At 37.3% G+C, this 19,380-nt stretch overlaps 1 protein-coding gene across 1 annotated transcript in view; it reads left to right on the top strand.

Moving 5' to 3' along the window:
- The window catches only part of DDX10 (DEAD-box helicase 10), a 338,420-nt gene that overhangs the window by 188,151 nt on the left and 130,889 nt on the right, over positions 1–19,380 (top strand). Inside the window, exon 14 of the mRNA XM_066247305.1 lies at positions 17,110–17,229. Within this exon, the coding sequence (XP_066103402.1) occupies positions 17,110–17,229 (120 nt within the window). The remainder of the gene's footprint in view (positions 1–17,109; positions 17,230–19,380) is intronic.

The following is a 19,380-nucleotide window of genomic DNA, read 5'->3' as shown; positions in this document are numbered from 1 at the left end:
AAGACTTGAGGTGTGAATTCCCAATTTCCTTCTTCTACACAGAGGGATGCCAGAGTTTTGACAGTTTGCTCAATACATAGAACATAGATGTTCATTCCAGTGAAGGTATCCTGTCCTATATTATTCCCTCATATTCTAGAATAAGCCGTAGATTCAACCTTATCAGTAAATAGCCACACAAACTAGTTGGGAACCAGACAGTATAGTATGGATGCCTGTAGTCATCTGAGAAATTCACCTGTTCAGCATGTGGAGACCTGAGGCCCATAGGAAGCTGGGTCAGCCCTGCTAAGGGATGACAGTGTGGTCCTGTCTGAAGTTGAGTGTGAGCACGGCCTCTCCTGCTCGGAGGAAGGGATGAAGGAGTGATTTCAGATCTTTGGGTCGGTACCCAGAGTGCTCCTGACAGCGTTTTCAGACAGTTCTACTTCTTGTATCACACTTTATTGCCCAGGATCATTAATCTGTTTTCTCAACGAATTAGTGTTAAATTAGATGTGAAATAGTAGATGTTTGTTTATTTCTATGCTATTTAATAAGTTGATGTCTTTGAATGGCTCATAAGCAAGTTCAGAGTCTTTGAATGAGTGTTGTTCCCAATGAAAATTGGTCTTGATTTGCCTAGGCTCATTTCAGTGTCAAAAACAATTATTGATTTGTTCAGGCACAGAATAGGCACTTACCTGAGGAATTGATCAGTAGACAAAGCCCTTGTCCACAGGAAAGTTAGTGTCTAAGAAGGGTAAAATAGAAGAAATTCTTAAAAATAGAGTAGAGAGTATAAGAAGTGTCACTAGAGATATCACTGAAATGGCTGAGAGTAGAAAGGGAGTAAAAATCTCAGAAGATAGCTAATGTTGACTTTTACTTACTCAACTTAAAGAATTTCAAACATGTGGATACCTTCTACATTTTCTAGTCTGTGGAAGGAAAGTAAGAAGGAGAGTGATTTATTTTTTAATTGATTTTGAGAGAGAGAGAAAGGAAGGGAGACGAGAGTGAGAAGCATCAGCTCATAATTGATTCACTTCAGTTGTTCATTGATTGCTTCTTGTTTGTGCCTGGATGGGTGGGTGGGGACTCAAGCCAAGCCAAGCCAGTGACCTTGGGATCATGATGATCTTGCTCTTAAGCTGGTGAACCTGTGCTCAAGCCGATGAGCCTGCGTTCAAGCTGATGACCTCTGGATTTCAAACCTGGGACCTTAGTGTTCCAGGTTGACACTATATCCACTGCGTCATCTCTAGACGGGCAAGATGGTGAGTGACTTAAAGAAAATGTTGCTTGGCTATCTATATAGCTTACAGAGTTTGAGACCTAGCAAAAATCTTATTTTAATTCTTTGGGAATTTTGGTTTATAGTAGTATTAATAAGTTGTGATTCAAAGTATTAGATTTTAGTGTTTATAGTCTTACTAATGAAACAGCAGGGGCTCATCCTAAGGTGAAGAAAAAATAAACATATGAGCAAGAATCTGTTAACAGCTTTTAATGCCTGTCAAAATTTTTTTAATGTTTAAGTGCTAAGGAGGGCAGATGGAAATTGTATTAATCACTGCATGCTTAACCTGCAATTTGCCAGGAATTAAAAGAAAAGACAAACAGCAGAACGTTTAGGGACAGAATTCTTTTTCTTGATGTTATGCTTTTGAGAGATAAAATTAGAGGTAAGATTTAGGGATAGCCATATATGGCCCTTCTATGAATAAAGAACACTTTTAAAAGAATGCCTTGAAGGGAGTCTTTCCATTTCAAAACTATGTATTTGCCATTGACCAGCTCTTAATTTCCATTTTATGAGGTCTGTTAGTGTTGTTCAGAAAAAATTACAATTCATAAAGGAAAATGTCGTCTTTGAGGTGTTTCTGATTTAAGATACCCTTGTTATATGTGGTATCAAGGAGAGCACAAATTAGGTTTCTTTTTGAGGATTTAGAGGGTTAGTCCTAACTTTGTGGTATTGACTGATCTTGAAATTCTCTTAACCTCTCTGCCTGTGCATGTGCATGCAGTTTTTCTCTAGGTGATCTTGTAGTGCCTTTATCTCTGTAAGTGCTGTATTTAGTAATGCCAGTATTTTAGGTCACCATTATATGGTTTTGCATACCACTATTCTATAAATAGTGTATTTTTAAAAATATCCCATTTTAAATGACTAAACATCATCCAGCCACATCTTATTGAAATGTGGTACTATATAGGCTGGCCATTGGCCTTAGGCGACCCCTGTGTTTTGGTCGTTCGACCCCCGCCGGGGTTGCGACCCACAGGTTGAGAACCGCTAGTTAAGATACACCCCCATGCATATCTTGTGATACTGTAATGCCAGTGTGTTTAGAAACATGTCAGATGCTGGAACCATGGATAACCAGTAGCAGTGATTACTTTGTCTTTTAGGGGTCTGGAAAGTTGGCATAGAGTATCAAAAATGGCTTAACTGACCAGGTACCAAGTCTAGTTTGAGTTCAGTGTATATCTTGGTTCAGTGATTGTAATTTTTTGTGAAGGCTTTAAATCATATAGCTATTCTTGTTTTTTTAATTTAGAGTACAGATCCATGTTCATGTGTGTTTGCATATAATATTTTAAATTGGTTTACTGAACAACTGTGTTATGTTGCATTTGCTTATTAGACACTCATGGTAAATTAATTTTTAGGAACTCTGCTTTAGATCACACTAACTAAACTGCCAAATAATTTGTTATTCTTTTATTTTTATTTTTATTTATTTATTTTTTGTATTTTTCTGAAGCTGGAAACGGGGAGAGACAGTCAGACTCCCGCATGCGCCCGACCAGGATCCACCTGGCACGCCCACCAGGGGCGATGCTCTGCCCCTCCGGGGCGTCGCTCTGCCACGACCAGAGCCACTCTAGCACCTGGGCAGAGGCCAAGGAGCCATCCCCAGCGCCCGGGCCATCTTTGCTCCAATGGAGCCTTGGCTGCGGGAGGGGAAGAGAGAGACAGAGAGGGGGGGGGGGTGGAGAAGCAAATGGGTGCTTCTCCTATGTGCCCTGGCCGGGAATCGAGGGGTCCCCCGCACGCCAGGCCAACGTTCTACCACTGAGCCAACCGGCCAGGGCCAATTTGTTATTCTTTTAGGTGCTGGAGCCAGCTATGTAATTCTCAGTCAAACCTATAATCGCATATTTTTGAATGATATTTTGATGCTATCTCTTTTTGGTCAAACCAGTTCTGATTAAATTAACTTCTGGTACATTATTGCTGAGTCTCTGGTATCCCTTGCAAGAAAAGTGTTAGAGGGTGGAGATAGCTGAGATGCTCCCCAAGAGAAGCAGACCTTAGTGTCATATTGCTTATTGTAGTTTCAGAAATGTTCCCCAGGTCTTTCAGCTTAGTTCATTTCCACAACATTGCCTCACTTACATAGTCAGTCTTCCTTATCCTGTCAACTCAATGGCCATATGACACAATCAGCTTTCCTTTTTATACTATTGTTTTTTATAAAATATATGTATCTTATAATATTTCTAAGTTCTAGAAGAATTCTAAAAGTAAGAGAAAACAGAAGTTGATGCAGCCAATTTGGACACAAATTAGGAATAAATCCATACTGTAGTTTTTTGAAGTCTAAATAAAAGGGCAAAGAAGAATGTATCAAGCTCCATTTCTTTAAATTGCTTCCAGCTGCCTGCTTCCTAATATAGAAATATTTATTAAAAGTGACAGGTTAAAAATTAGTTTCCTAAGGCAAAATGTAACTGGTTCCATAATTTTGTTAAAGAACAGGTACTACCTGGCTTTTTATTTATTTATTTTTTTGAGGGGCATGGTGTGAAGCAAATAATACATATTATCTGGCTAGCAAAACAGAACAGTAAACAGCTGGACAGTGTCAGTGAACCAAAGGAAATTTTCTAAGGTAGTAAAAGAGGAATATGAAATTATCCTTGATGCATTTTAACAGTGTAAATGCTCAAAAAGGGAGCAGGAACCATTTAAGATAATAAAAAACAAAGACAATGATGGATTTCGCTGTCCATGAAATAATTGGGAATGAGCCTAAAAGTAAGAAAATAAGCAAAGTAAAATATGGTACAGGTGGAGAAAAGACATTTAAATCTTATTTAGACTAATTTGGGGCAATGAAAGTTTTAAAGAGTTATTAGACTAAAATGCTATAAAGAGGCTTTTTAAAATCAAGGCGAATTTTATGTTAATTACAACAAGAAATTGATGAGGAAAAGAAGACAAATATGTTGAAAAAAAACACAAGTTTGAGAATTTGTTGGAGGAACTCATCTGAAAAATGAGATAAGGAATAGAGGGAAATAGAAACTGTTTCAGAGATCTGACAGGTACTGTTCTGAAAATATTCAGTAGTTAAGGTGGCAGTTACACATTCTCAGGAAGAATTTATTAGATTATAAAGCAGCTTCTGAAAAGTATTCCAAGTTAATTTCTGAAGGAGGAATATAGCAATCAAAACACACTGAACCCTGGGCAGATAGCTCAGTTGGTGAGAATGTCGTCCTGATATGCCAAGGTTGTGGGTTCAATCCCCAGTCAGGGCACATATAAGAAAAGATTGATGTTTCTGTCTGTCTCTCTACCTTCCTCTCTCTCTAAAATCAATTAAAAAAGAATAAATATACTACTTAGAATGGTAGTGCCTTATGATCCTCCATTACTAGGAGAAAGGAAGTCAAAAAGCTGAGATCACTACATACCTATGTAGTGTTTTGTCTGGGGGGCAAAATATACAAGCAATTATCAATTGTCTGTTTTCCCATTAATGTTGACTTGTTAAGATGATTTTAAAAAAAATCATGACTATTTTATAATAAATATTTTGTTATTGTTGCTTAATATGTTGTGCCCATTAACAGTTTTCATCACTTTATACATTGGAATTGCAATTCACAGAATACAAAGAAAATAGCGATGTATGGCTTTTTTGACCATGTGGAATAGATAAAGAGATTAACATTTACTTCTGGTTTGTTTCTTTATACAATCACAAGACTAATCTAGCCTTGAAAAATGAGAAACTTTTACAGGATATGTAGGTTCTCATCCATGATTTTGTATTTGGGATAAATACGTGTTATCTATAAATTATTCTAAAATTTGAAAGGATTTTTAGAATGGATTTGCAGGCTAACTTCTAGATAAAATTTATGAAATGTCAATATCAAGTAATGAGACAAGTACCGCATTTCCCCATGTGTACGATGCTCCCATGTATAAGACGCGCCTTAATTTGGGGCCTGAAATTTGAAAAAAAATGTATTACATAAAATTATTGAACTCAATTTTTATTCATCATAAAATTCATACAACTCCTCATCACTGTCAAAACTTCCATTCATTAGCTTGTCCTTATCTGTGTCTGATGACGAATCACTGTCTTCCAAGTATTGTCTCACCCTCAGTTCCATCTATGGCATTTGAAATGTCACAGCCACTGTATAAGATGTACCCCGTTTTTAGACCAAATTTTTCAAAAAAGTGTGCATCTTATACATGGAGAATATGGTATCTTATACAGATAAATTCTTTACTAGCTGTGATTCTCATCTGAGAGGAAGTAGGGTTGGGGCCTTTTAATTTGAAATATCATATTCAGTATTTATTTTTTTTCAAGTGAGAGGAGGGGAGATAATGAGACATACTCCTGCTACATCCCCACTGGGATCCACCCAGCAACTCCCACCTTGGGCCGATGCTTGTATCAACCAAGCTATCCTCAGTGCCTGAGGCCCACACTTGGATCAGCTGAACTATCCTCTGTGCCTGGGGCTGATACTCAAACCAGTTGAGCCATTGGCTGCAAGAGGGGAAAGGAGAGAGGAGGGGGAAATGGGAAGGAAAGAGAAACAGATGGTTATTTCTCATGTGTGCCCTGACCAGGGATTGAACCTGGGACGTTTGCATGTTGGCTGACACTGTCAGGGTGCATATTCAGTATTTAAAACTTATATTTGGGCCTGACCATACGACAGGGTGCATATTCAGTATTTAAAACTTATATTTGGGCCTGACCAGGCAGCGGTGCAGTGGATAGAACATTGGTCTGGGATGCAGAGGACATAGGTTTGAAATCCCAAGGTTGCTGGCTTGAGCATTGGCTCATCTGGCTTGAGTATATGCTCACCAGCTTAAGTGCCGGGTTCCTGGCTTGAGAATGGGATCATAGACAGGACCCTGTGGTTGCTGGCTTGAGCAAGGGGTCATTCCCTCTGTTTTTAGCCCCCTGGTCAAGGCACATGTGGGAAAGCAATCAGTGAACAACTAAGGAGCCGCAATGAAGAATTGATGCTTCTCATCTCTCTCTCTTCCTTCCTATCTGTCTGTCTGTCTCTCTCTCTCTCTGTCTCTATCACAAAAATACAAAAACAAAAAAACACTTATATTTGGATGTGAAAACAATTATTTAAAAAATGAATACAGATACTACATCAGAAAGTAGAACCCGAAAAAACTTTTATTCAGGGCAATGAACTAAAAAATTAAAAAAAGGTGTAATTTCTCAAAATAGAAATTTTCAAACGTTATTTCAAAGCTGATCGACATTTAAAAGGCAAATAATGAGTTAAATTATGATCCTGTAACCCAAGGCAGTTTGAACAAAAATTAAGCATTGTAGGACATGAACCACAACGTCAAACACCCTTGGGTTTAAATTATGCAGCCTTTAACAAAGTGCTAAGTTTAAGATTTGGTTTTCTAATTTAAATTATCAGGGACAAGATTTGACTCATGGTTGTTATGCACAGTAAATGAAGTAATGCTTTATTCGAGTGAGGATTTATTCACTAATTCTTCTTTCAAGAAATAATTATTGAATGCTTCTATATGCTAGCCTCTCAGTGATGCCCTGGGGACACAAATACAATACAACTGGTCTTAGCCCTCACGAAGATTACAATTCATTAGGAAAAATAAAACAAGAAAACAAGTAATTACTAGGGCTTACTATGATGGGAACAAGAATGAATGCGAAATCTGTTTAACACGCTGATATCAGTCAACTCCAGAGATAATGATAACTGAGATGTGGGTAGAAACCTCACTGGCTTTCATCATTCTCTTGAATTCATTTGTTCCTGGTTTTCTGATTCTGACCAAATTTATGCAAATAAACAAAGTTTATGATAGCTTGCCTTTTCTTAAACTTTAAACAGTGAGATTAGTAAATGAACATTTGAATAAACCCTATGTGATTTATTATATCATTATAAGATTATTTCTATAATTTATAGTTTTTGAGCACTTTGGTATTATATCATTTTAGTTGATCAGTGTTTGAAGGTCTTCTGCCTTTACTGCCCACCCTGCTTCCCATGTCCAGCTGCTGGGCAATGTTAGGACTATTGCTTTGTTTTAAGTTTACATTTGTGTAGGGATTCGGAAGAGACAAACTTTGTTTCTGTAATAACATTTTAAACTGAAGTCCAGTTATATTCTAGATGACTCTTAATTTTATTTATTTATTTATTTTTTTATTTTTTTCTTTATTAACAGAGACAGAGAGAGTCAGAGAGAGGGATAGGCAGGGACAGACAGACAGGAATGGAGAGATGAGAAGCATCAATCATTAGTTTTTCGTTGTGCATTGCAACACATAGTTGTTCACTGATTGCTTTCTCATATGTGCCTTTTCCGTGGGCCTTCAGCAGACCGAATAACCCCTTGCTCGAGCCAGCAACCCTGGGTCCAAGTTGGTGAGCTTTTGCTCAAACCAAATGAGCCCACGCTCAAGCTGGCACCCCGGGGTCCCGAACCTGGGTCCTCGGCATCCCAATTTGACTCTCTATCCACTGCGCCACCGCCTGGTCAGGCTAATTTTATTTTTAATTGTGGTAAAATACATATAACGTAAATTTACCACTTTACCTTTTATAAGTTCACTTAATTAAGTACATTCACATTGTTGGGCAGCCAGTCCCAGACCTCTTCTCATCTTACAAAACTAAAATTCTCTACCCTTTAGGTGGACTTTAATTTTAAGACTACAGTTTTTGCAAAGATTTCACAAACATGGTTTTTCTACTTGTGGTGATATTCATTCTTTTTCTTTTTTTCCAGCTTTATTGAGGAATATTGACAGATATACTTGTATATATTTAAAGTGTACAGCATGATGTTTCCATATACATATATAGAGTGAAATGATTGCCATGCCAAGATCAAGATAATTAACATATCACCTCACAGTTAACTCCTTTTGTGGTGTAATAAAAATGCTTAAGTTCTACTTGAGCAAATTTCAAGTATATAATACAGTATTGTTAACTATGCTCAGTGCTCTACATTAGAACTTGAGAACTTATAATTGAAAGGTTTTACCTTTGACCTGTACCTCTTTTTTTTTTTGTATTTTTCTGAAGTGAGAAATGGGGAGGCAGAGAGACAGACTACTGAATGCATCCAACCAGGATTCGCCTGTCATGCCCACTAGGGGGTGATGCTCTGCTTATCTGGGGCATTGCTCCATTGCAACTGGAGCCATTGTAATGCCTGAGGCAGAGGCCACAGAGCCATCCTCAGTGCCTGGGTGAACTTTGCTCCAGTGAAGCCTTGGCTGCTCAGTGCCTGAGTGAACTTTGCTTTAATGAAGCCTTGGTTGCGGGAGGGGAAGAGAGAGACAGAGAGAAAGGAGAGGGGGAAGGGGAAGAAGCAGATGGGCACTTCTCCTGTGTGCCCTGGTCGGGAATTGAACCTGGGACTTCCACTGGCCAGGGCCTACCTGCATCTTTTTATTTCTTATTCTTTTTCTTCCCAGCCCCTGGCAACCACTGTTCTGTTTATATAAAAAGAGTCTTTTTTTCTTTTTCTTTTTGTATTTTTCCGAAGCTGGAAACGGGGAGAGATAGTCAGACAGACTCCCGCATGTGCCTGACCGGGATCCACCCGGCACGCCCACCAGGGGGCGACGCTCTGCCCACCAGGGGGCGATGCTCTGCCCCTCCGGGGCGTCGCTCTGTCGTGACCAGAGCCACTCTAGTGCCTGGGGCAGAGGCCAAGGAGCCATCCCCAGTGCCCGGGCCATCTTTGCTTCAATGGAGCCTCTCTGCGAGAGGGGAAGAGAGACACAGAGAGGAAGGAGAGGGGGAGGGGTGGAGAAGCAGATGGACGCTTCTCCTGTGTGCCCTGGCCAGGAATCGAACCCGGGACCCCTGCACACCAGGCCGACGCTCTACCACTGAGTCAACCGGCCAGGGCTCTTTTTTTCTTTTTGCCTTTAAAGATTCTACATGTAAATGATAGTATACTCTTTTTCTTTCTCTCTGACTTATTCATTTAGCATAATGCCCTGCAGGTCCATCCACGTTGTTTCAAATGTCAGGATTTCCATCTTTCTCATTGATGAATATTATTCTGTTGTGTATATGCACCACCACATTTTCTTGATCCATCTGTCCTTTAACACTTAGGTGGTTTCCTTATCTTGGCTGTATTGAATCGTGCCGCAGTGAACATGGGAATGCAGACATCTCTTCCAGATACTGATTTTGTTTCCGTCTGAGTAGAACCCAGGATTGCTAGATCATATGGTAGTTTCTATATTTAATTTTTTGAGAATCTCCATTGTTTTCCACTGTAGCTGAACCAATTGGTATTCTCACCAACAGAGTACAGGGTTCTTCTCCACATCCTTGCCAACATTCGGCACTTCTTTTTTTGATAATAGCTATCCTAGCAGGTGTGAAGTGATATCTTATTGTGGTTTTGATTTTATTTCCCTAATGATTAAAACTCTTAGAAAAACAACGTATGAAAAAGCTCACTGACACTGGTCTTGGCAATGATCTTTTGAGTATTGCACTAAAGCACAGTCAACTAAAGCTGAACTAAACAAGGGGTGATATATTAAACTAAACAAAGGAAACAAATTAAAAAGGTAGCCTCTGGAATGGGAGGAAATATTTTCCAGTGGTATATCTGATCAAGGATTAATATCTGAGATATATAAGGAGCTCATATATATAGAACTCAAAATGAAAGAGACAACAGTCTGATTTAAAAAATGGGCAAAGGACCTAAACAGACTTTTTCCCCACAAAAGAAAAGACATACAAATGGCCAATAGGTACATGAAAGGAACTCAACGTTACTACTTATCAGAAGGTTATTTCTTAAGAGGTTTTGTAGATGGTTTTAAAATAAAATGTCAAATAGTGCATCTTTATACTGTAAAATTAGAATGTTTTAAATATTATAGTTCAGTACATTTAGGATAACAGAAGAAATATGCTTATATAGCAGGTGGTTTTTTTTTAAATGAAATCAAGTAAGTTATTTTAGGGTTTGATTATTTAGGCAGTGGAAATATCTAAAGTTAAATTCATTCTGACTTTTAGGCAACAGTGTTTATAAATGCTAGAAAATGTCCTTATCTTTAACATAAGGGCTTAGGCTGTAATAGGTCATTTCTAAAGTCTCCATCAGGGTTGATAATTCTTTATTTTGTTTATTTCCTTCAGTTTTAGATACAGTTTCTATTATAAACTTTCAATTATTCAGTAACACATACGGGAGCTACTTTAAGGAAACATAAAAAGATGTTTTAGAGTCTGTCTCTTTAATTCTAACTTTCATCTCCTTAAATTTCTTTTCTTTTTCTTTTATACTCTGACATTCCCCCCTGTCCTCAGGATATCTAGTAGTAATGTTTATATAATATAATTAAGGAAGGTTTTCTTATTATATTTTGAATCTTATAAGCAATATTAACATGATTCTTCTGATAGGAACCATTATTATTTTTGCAATGCTCTTGTTATTTATTTTCTAAACTATTTTTGTGGCAGCCTTCTGCAGCTGTGACAGGACCTTGAGAATGACTTGATATTTTATCAATTTTATATTTTATCACATTTTCTTTTTATTTTGAGCTCTAGCACATATATTGTGGAATAAGTGCAAATAGAAATGGAAATTGCATTTTGATGATTTACATCTTGTCAGAAACTCTTTCATAATACTTTGTGGCTGCTGCAAATTTTATTTTATTTTTTTGTAGCAATTAGTATAAAGTCTTATAGTCAAAATAGAACTCTTCCCTTAGAATAGTATACTTCGGATTTTTTGTGATTTAATGAATAGAAATTAAAATTTATTTTTTATTTTTTACAGAGACAGAGAGAGAGAGTCAGAGAGAGGGATAGACAGGGACAGACAGACAGGAACGGAGAGAGACGAGAAGCATCAATCATCAGTTTTTCATTGTGACACCCTAGCCACTCATTGATTGCTCTCTCATATTTGCCTTGACCGTGGACCTTCAGCAGACCGAGCAACCCCTTGTACAAGCCAGCGACCTTGGGCCCAAGCTGGCAAGCCCTGCTCAAACCAGATGAGCCTGCGTTCAAGCTGGCGACCTCTGGGTCTTGAACCTTGGTCCTCTGCGTCCCAGTCCAACGCTCTATCCACTGCGCCACCGCCTGCTCAGGCAGAAATTAAATTTTTTTTAATGAGCATTTTCTCCTATGTCCAAGAGCCAGTGTTGAAACATTTAACTAAAATCTGCATATTAAGAATTTAAATTCATTTTTAAAATGTCTTATAGTTAGAAACGTATTTCAAGGTATGACACAAACCCAGAAAATTTTATTACTTAAAAAATATATTACATAACAATTAAAAATATATGCTTGGCAAAAACAAAACAGAGAAAAAAACAAAATTACTCCATATGGCAAAGTCTCAACATAAAGGATGGAGTGGGAGAAAATATTAGCACATCTATAGTGAAGAGCTCCCACAAATGCATAAATGAAATGCCTGGCATCATTACAAATACTGGCAAAGAATATATACAGTACACAAGATGAAATGCCTTTGTACAAATGCAAGTGAAAACTTCCTTGAGAAGTTTTTCACCTAGTGGAGTGGCAAACATGTAGCCTTATAATAATATACTTTATTTAAATAGATGTGGAGAATCTGTTCCTTTCAAATTTTTAGTGAGAGTATACATTTGTGAAACTTCTCTGGAGGCTTATTTGGAAATATTTTTTTGAAATTTAAATGCATGAACAGTTTGAGCACTTTAATTTTAGAAAGTTATCTTAAATATATAAATGTACACATATATGAAGGTTTATATACAAGGTTGTTCATTGAGAGATAGCTCTTTTTCACTGCTGGGGGCCCCAGTATGGACTATGATGTATCTTGTGTGTTGATGACAGTGCATATTTGAGTAAAGAATAATTCTGGAATATCAGAGCGAAGCCATGCCTATCGAAAAGTATAATATGTATCTTTTTACTTGTGTTGCCATTTCTATTCCTTTTTTCAGTAGTTTCCCTTAAAAAAATTAACCTTGTTTTTTTTGGGGGGGGATCACAGATCCAGTTTAGAAACCATGATAAACCATAAAAAGGCAGAGATACAAATATCCCCAGATTCTGTTACATAATTTCAGTGGTTTCATGAATTTCCCTGAAGCTTCTTCCTATAGATCCGCATTACCCCAAGCTTCCACTCTGCAGCATTGTTTTTCTGACCTGTTTTCTGTTCTGACAGTGTTGGCATCTTTGTTTTTGTGGCTTTTTCTCTCATTCCTGGGATTGGGCTTTTATATTTTATTATAAATAATTTTTAAAATACAGAAAAGTTTTAAAAAGTGTACTTTTACACACCAAAATACTCACTATTCATATTCTACAATTAACTTTTTTACTATACTACTTTAGCTCGCAATTCTTCATCTATTCATCCATCATGGTTTTTTTATTTAATGCATTTCAGAGTAAATTGCCAACATCACTGTATTTTCTCTCATATGATTCAGCTTGCCTGAATTATCAGTATTTATTAAAGTTCAGTATTTGCTTACAGGACTCTTTTGAGGTAGACATTTATAAATAATGAAAGACACTAATCTTAAGTGTCACATTTGATGAGTTTTGACAAATTTATAGACCTATGTATTATACTCAAATGCCTATTAAGATATATATAGCATTACTGTCTCCCTCAGAAAGTTTGCTTCTGTTGCTCCTACTCTGTTTTTTTTCAGTGATTACAACTTACTCCTTTCTGTTACTTTTACATCATAATAATGAACTGTTTTATCAGCATTCTGTTAGTAATTTTGGTCTAATGACAGAATATCAGCCAACTCAGATCCTTAAGAACTGAACTAACCATAAAACCAAGATCAGAGTCATAACACTGTCACCACCCCTGGTTTGTCAGGCTGGGTGGTATTCTTTGATAAGTGTTTGTGAGGAGAAAGTTGGAGTAATAATTGGGAGGGAGGAAGCGGAGGCCCTCTGTTCATAAGATGTTACACTGGTAGCAATTTATTTCAGTTGACAAGCTTCCTGCCACCCTGTTTCCTTTTGATTTAGGAATTTTACCACCATACAATTTATTCATTTACTCAGAAGCCAGATAGGGAGAGGAGGATTGTAGTATTTCCTGAGGGAGAGTAGTAGTAAGGCAGCGGTTCTCAACCTGTGGGTCGCGACCCCGGCGGGGGTCGAATGACCAAAACACAGGGCTCGTTGCCTAAAGCCATGGGAAATACATATTTTATTTAAAAATGTATTGTATAATAAATATGTATTTTCCGGAGGCTTTAGGCGACGACCCCTGTGTTTTGGTCGTTCGACCCCCGCCGGGGTCGCGACCCACAGGTTGAGAACCGCTGTAGTAAAGGTATCTTAGGACCACAGTGGTGGGGAGGGGATGTGAGAGAAGAGCACACCCATTTAGGGCCTTATGCCATGAGATGTTAACACTCACGCAGTCATGGACCTCTCCGGAGTGGGGGTGATGGGGTATCCCATGGCAAGAAGAAACCTAAAAGACACCCAATCTAGTAAAAATTGTGCCAGATGTAGGTATAGAGATTGTAGCATATTGATTTTTCTGTCTGATGTCATAAGAATTAGTTACTTCAGAGGAGATGAATCTTTTCATAAACGTTTTATAGATTTAAAATCCTAGCAGATCCTTAAGTGGTCTGATACTATAGTTTGCATACACTAAGAACCAGAAATACAAAAGTAGTGTCATTAATACCGACATAAAGGAACCATCATTGTCAAACTTTTCATGTACTTGTGATGTTATTGTAGAGATGCTAGCTCATTTTCATAATAGCTATTATTATCTAGAAATTTAATTTTTTTAAATAACATTTCAGAAACCTGTTTTAGTAGATTTGTAGTTTTTGATTTTATGGTGTTTTATTTCTTTTATTTTTATTAATTTTAATTTATTGTGTTTACACAGATTCAAGTGTCCCACTGAATATAACTCCCTCACCCTGTACCCCTGTGTCCCTTTTTATACCCCCTTTGCCCCCTCCTCCTAACTATCTCCCCCCTTCCCTCTAGGATTTGCTGTCCTGTTATCTATACCTCTGTGTTATGTATATATAATTTCACTAATCCCTTCACCTTCTCTGATCCCATCCCCTCGTCCCCCTTCCTTCTGACTGCTGTCCCTCTGGCCCCTGTATGGTGTTATATTTCTAAGCATTTTTGTATTCATCAGTAATATTTGTTAAATAAATTGTGTTTTTTTGGGTGCATATTTATTACCATAATTAACAGTTGTAGTTGATGTTCATCTTGATGTTTCTGATAATTCCTGTGTCCTAGATCAGTCCTCTTGTTTTTAGCATTTCCTTGGGTGGTTCCCTTTGGTTCAGAGTTTTTAAAAAAATCAACTAGGAAGTTCAGAGTTTGGGATTTTGCAAATTAAATGTCTAAGTAGTTGCTATAATTTCTTTAGGTAGCATGCAATCAACATAAAATAGTGATATTTGAGGTTTATCTAACAGTTATAGTTAGTATGTTACATTTATTATTAAACTATCCCAATGACCCTATGTCATAGGTACTGTTATTATTATTTTTTTAATTATAATTTTATTTTTTTAATGGGGCGACATCAATAAATCAGGTTACATATATTCAAAGATCAACAAGTCCAGGTTATCTTGTCTTTCAATTATGTTGCATACCCATCACCCAAAGTCAGATTGTCCTCTGTCACCTTCTATCTAGTTTTCTTTGTGCCCCTCCCCCTCCCCCTTTCCCTCTCCCTTTCCCCCCTCCCCCCGTAACCACCACACTCTTATCACTGTCTCTTAGTCTCACTTTTATGTCCCACCTACGTATGGAATAATGCAGTTCCTGTTTTTTTCTGATTTATTTCACTTCGTATAATGTTATCAAGATCCCACCATTTTGCTGTAAATGATCCGATGTCATCATTTCTTATGGCTGAGTAGTATTCCATAGTGTATATGTGCCATATCTTCTTTATCCAGTCATCTATTGATGGGCTTTTTGGTTGTTTCCATGTCCTGGCCACTGTGAACAATGCTGCAATGAACATGGGGCTGCATGTGTCTTTACGTATCACTGTTTCTGAGTTTTTGGGGTATATACCCAGTAGAGGGATTGCTGGGTCATAAGGTAGTTCTATTTTCAGTTTTTTGAGGAACCACCATACTTTCTTCCATAATGGTTGTACTACTTTACATTCCCACCAACAGTGTATGAGGGTTCCTTTTTCTCCACAGCCTCTCCAACATTTGCTATTACTTGTCTTGTTAATAATAGCTAATCTAACAGGTGTGAGGTGGTATCTCATTGCCGTTTTGATTTGCATTTCTCTAATAACTAAAGAAGATGAGCATCTTTTCATATATCTGTTAGCCATTTGTACTTCCTCCTGGGAGAAGTGTCTGTTCATGTCCTCTTCCCATTTTTTTATTGGATTGTTTGTTTGTTTGTTGTTGAGTTTTATGAGTTCTTTGAATATTTTGGATATTAAGCCCTTATCTGAGCTGTTGTTTAAAAATATCATTTCCCATTTAGTTGGCTTTCTGTTTATTTTGTTATCAGTTTCTCTTGCTGAGCAAAAACTTCTTAGTCTGATGTAGTCCCATTCATTAATTTTTGCCTTCACTTCTCTTGCCATCAAAGAATTATTGTAGAATACTATGAAAAACTTTATGCCACTAAATTCAACAATCTAGAAGAAATGGATAAATTCCTAGAACAATACAACCTTCCTAGACTGAGTCAAGAAGAAGCAGAAAGCCTAAACAGACCTATTAGTAGAGAAGAAATAGAAAAAACCATTAAAAACCTCCCCAAAAATAAAAGTCCAGAACCTGACGGCTATACCAGCGAATTTTATCAAACATTCAAAGAAGACTTGGTTCCTATTCTACTGAAAGTCTTCCAAAAAATTGAAGAAGAAGCAATGCTTCCAAACACATTTTATGAGGCCAACATAACCCTCATACCAAAACCAGGCAAGGATGGCACAAAAAAAGAAAACTACAGACCAATATCTCTAATGAATACAGATGCTAAAATACTAAACAAAATACTAGCAAATCGAATACAACAACATATTAAAAAAATAATACATCACGATCAAGTGGGATTCATCCCAGAATCTCAAGGATGGTTCAACATACGTAAAACGGTTAACATAATACACCATATCAACAAAACAAAGAACAAAAACCACATGATCTTATCAATAGACGCAGAAAAGGCTTTCGACAAAATACAACACAATTTTATGTTTAAGACTCTCAACAAAATGGGTATAGAAGGAAAATATCTCAACATGATAAAGGCCATACATGATAAACCATCAGCTAACATCATATTAAATTGCACAAAACTGAAGGCTTTCCCCCTTAAATCAGGAACAAGACAGGGTTGTCCACTGTCTCCACTGTTATTTAATGTGGTACTAGAGGTTCTAGCCAGAGCAATCAGACAAGACAAAGAAATAAAAGGCATCCATATCGGAAAAGAAGAAGTAAAGGTATCACTTTTTGCAGGTACTGTTATTTTTAAAAAGATTTTGTTTATTGATTTTAGAAAGAGGAGAGAGAGAGAGAGAAGGAAGGTGGGGGAAGAGCAGGAAGCATTAACTTGTAGTAGTTGCTTCTCGTATGTGCCTTGACTGGGCCAGCCTGGGGTTTCAAACCTGTGACCTCAACATTGCAGGTTGACACTATCCACTGTACCACCAACAGATGCTGTTCTTATCCTCAATTTACCTAAAGCTCAGAGGTTCAGTATTTCCAGAGTTAAATTGTTACTATAATTTACTTTATATTAATCATCTGGTTTTTTTTCACACAGAAGAAAGAATCTTCTAAATCCAGTGTCAAGAAAAAAGTGACCAAGGTTGCAGAAGCGAAAAAAATAATGAAGAGGAATTTTAAAGTGAATAAGAAAATAACATTTACTGATGAAGGGGAGGTAAGATTCTTAAATGTTTCATTTCTGAGGTACAACAGGTCCTCAAATAACGTCCTTTCTTTGTAATACTGATGAGATGATGTGGGAACCTAACTCTTGTTTGTATCAGTTATCCTATGGTGAAATCGGTTCCATCATGGGTCGTTTTATTTAATATTGCAGAACTTGTCGAGGATGTTAAGTGGGGACTTACTGTATGTCCAAGTATTATAAAGAGTTGGACTGTCGACTAAGATTCACTAATGAGAAAAAAATGTTTCTCTAAAATATGCTGAGCAGTTCCTTTACCTGTTACTGTATGTATTACAGCAGCTAGATAGCTGTAGGCAAGACCCTTTTATTGACCATAAGCTGAGACACTCCTTGGTGATAACGACAGAGTTGGTTTTGAACTTCCTAAATTCTGCTTTTATAGATTAGAATTTCTTGTCATGATATCCACCCTGTTCTATGGGAACAAACACAAGTAGTAGCACAACTACTTGCCACATCTGAGAAGCCTCTGCTTTGCTGTTCCTCAATTTTTGATGCTGTATTGGCATGTTTCTTACTTGCTGGTCTGCTATGGGAAGGAATTCTCTGCTTTAAAATAATCTCAGACACATGGATGCCTGATTGTCCTCTCATCATTACCTTGGTCTTAGTTATAAATATATACCCATAGTGTAGGGAAGGGTCACTGCTCACAGATTGCTCATGAAAGGTTACTTTATTACATACCAATATTATGTTTGTTTTTTAAGGAGGAAGGACATCTAGAAAGTCAAGTGACCACCTAAGGAGTAATGGCTAGAAGTTAATGGTCCTTGCAGGGTCTTCTGAAAATCATTTCTTGGTTTCACTCTCACCAAGCTACAGGTTTTCCTGTTCATCCTAATACAGCACACACATTCCACACTTACCATAATCTCACTTCCCTTTCCCTGTCTTTTATTCACCCTGTCTTCTTTTTCTATATTTATTTGGTTGTCTGTCTTACACAGTGGAAGACATAGAGGGAAGGTATTTACTCACTTTGCTCACTACTCTGTCCTCAGCACTTAGAACAGTGGCTAACATATAATAAACCCTCAAAAAAGTTTATTGTACGAGTGGACCGTTGTCTGATACCCCAATAAAATAACAGCTTTTTATACCGAATGTAATATGTCACATTAGATATTTCATCATTATTAATACAAGTGCAACCTAAGCAGTCTATACTGAGTGACATATATTTCCTTTTAATTTTGAAGTTTAGAAAGATCTGATTGTTTCTTTGGGGAAGAGGGCTTTTATTCAGAAACCTAGATTTGCACTAATAATATGGAGTGAAATGATATGTGAATTATATGAAAACTAACAAAATGAAGTATAATTCCAAGTTCTTGGTAGTTACAGAGGAATCTACCTATATAATTGATAAGTAATGAACCTTTATGAAATTACTATAAAGAGGTCAGCATCTGTGACTCAGGCTGAACTAGAATGTAGTTGTATTACCTCAGATGCTTACTGTAAAACAAGATTAATGTTGTTCACATAATGAGGTTCCTTACTATTACACTAAGTTTAATGGCACATTATACAAATAGCTCCAAGGTGACTAAATCCTCAACTATATAATGTTATGATGTAAACTTATTGCTGATAAGAGCTCTGTATGGTGTGAGCCACATTGAAAATTCCGATCTAAAACTGAAAGAAATACTGCTATTTGTTCAGCCCACAGAGGGCTGGACTTTTTTTCACTTTGATAGAAAAAGGTGAAGAGTTAGAGCAGTCGTTGGGAACCTATGGCTCGCGAGCCAGATGTGGCTCTTTTGATGGCTGCATCTGGCTCACAGACAAATCTTTAATAAAAAAAATAATGTTAAAAATATAAAACATTCTTATGTATTACAATCCATTCATTTCCTACCACTCATGTTCATGGTTGCAGGTGGCTGGAGCCAATCACAGCTGTCCTCCGGGACAACACCAGATTTTTATTGGATAATGTGTAATGTACATGGGTCATTGTATTGCTCTCATGGAATTACATTTTAAAATATGTGGCGTTCATGGCTCTTAGCCAATAAGGTTCCTGACCCCTGAGTTAGAGCAATGGATGACATGTTACTGCCACCACTGGTCCCCTCACTGCATCTTCATTCAACATCAGTAACTGCT

Source organism: Saccopteryx bilineata, chromosome 1, assembly GCF_036850765.1.
Source record: "Saccopteryx bilineata isolate mSacBil1 chromosome 1, mSacBil1_pri_phased_curated, whole genome shotgun sequence".
Lineage (NCBI taxonomy): Eukaryota > Metazoa > Chordata > Mammalia > Chiroptera > Emballonuridae > Saccopteryx > Saccopteryx bilineata.
This window is presented reverse-complemented; position numbering and strand designations above follow the sequence as displayed.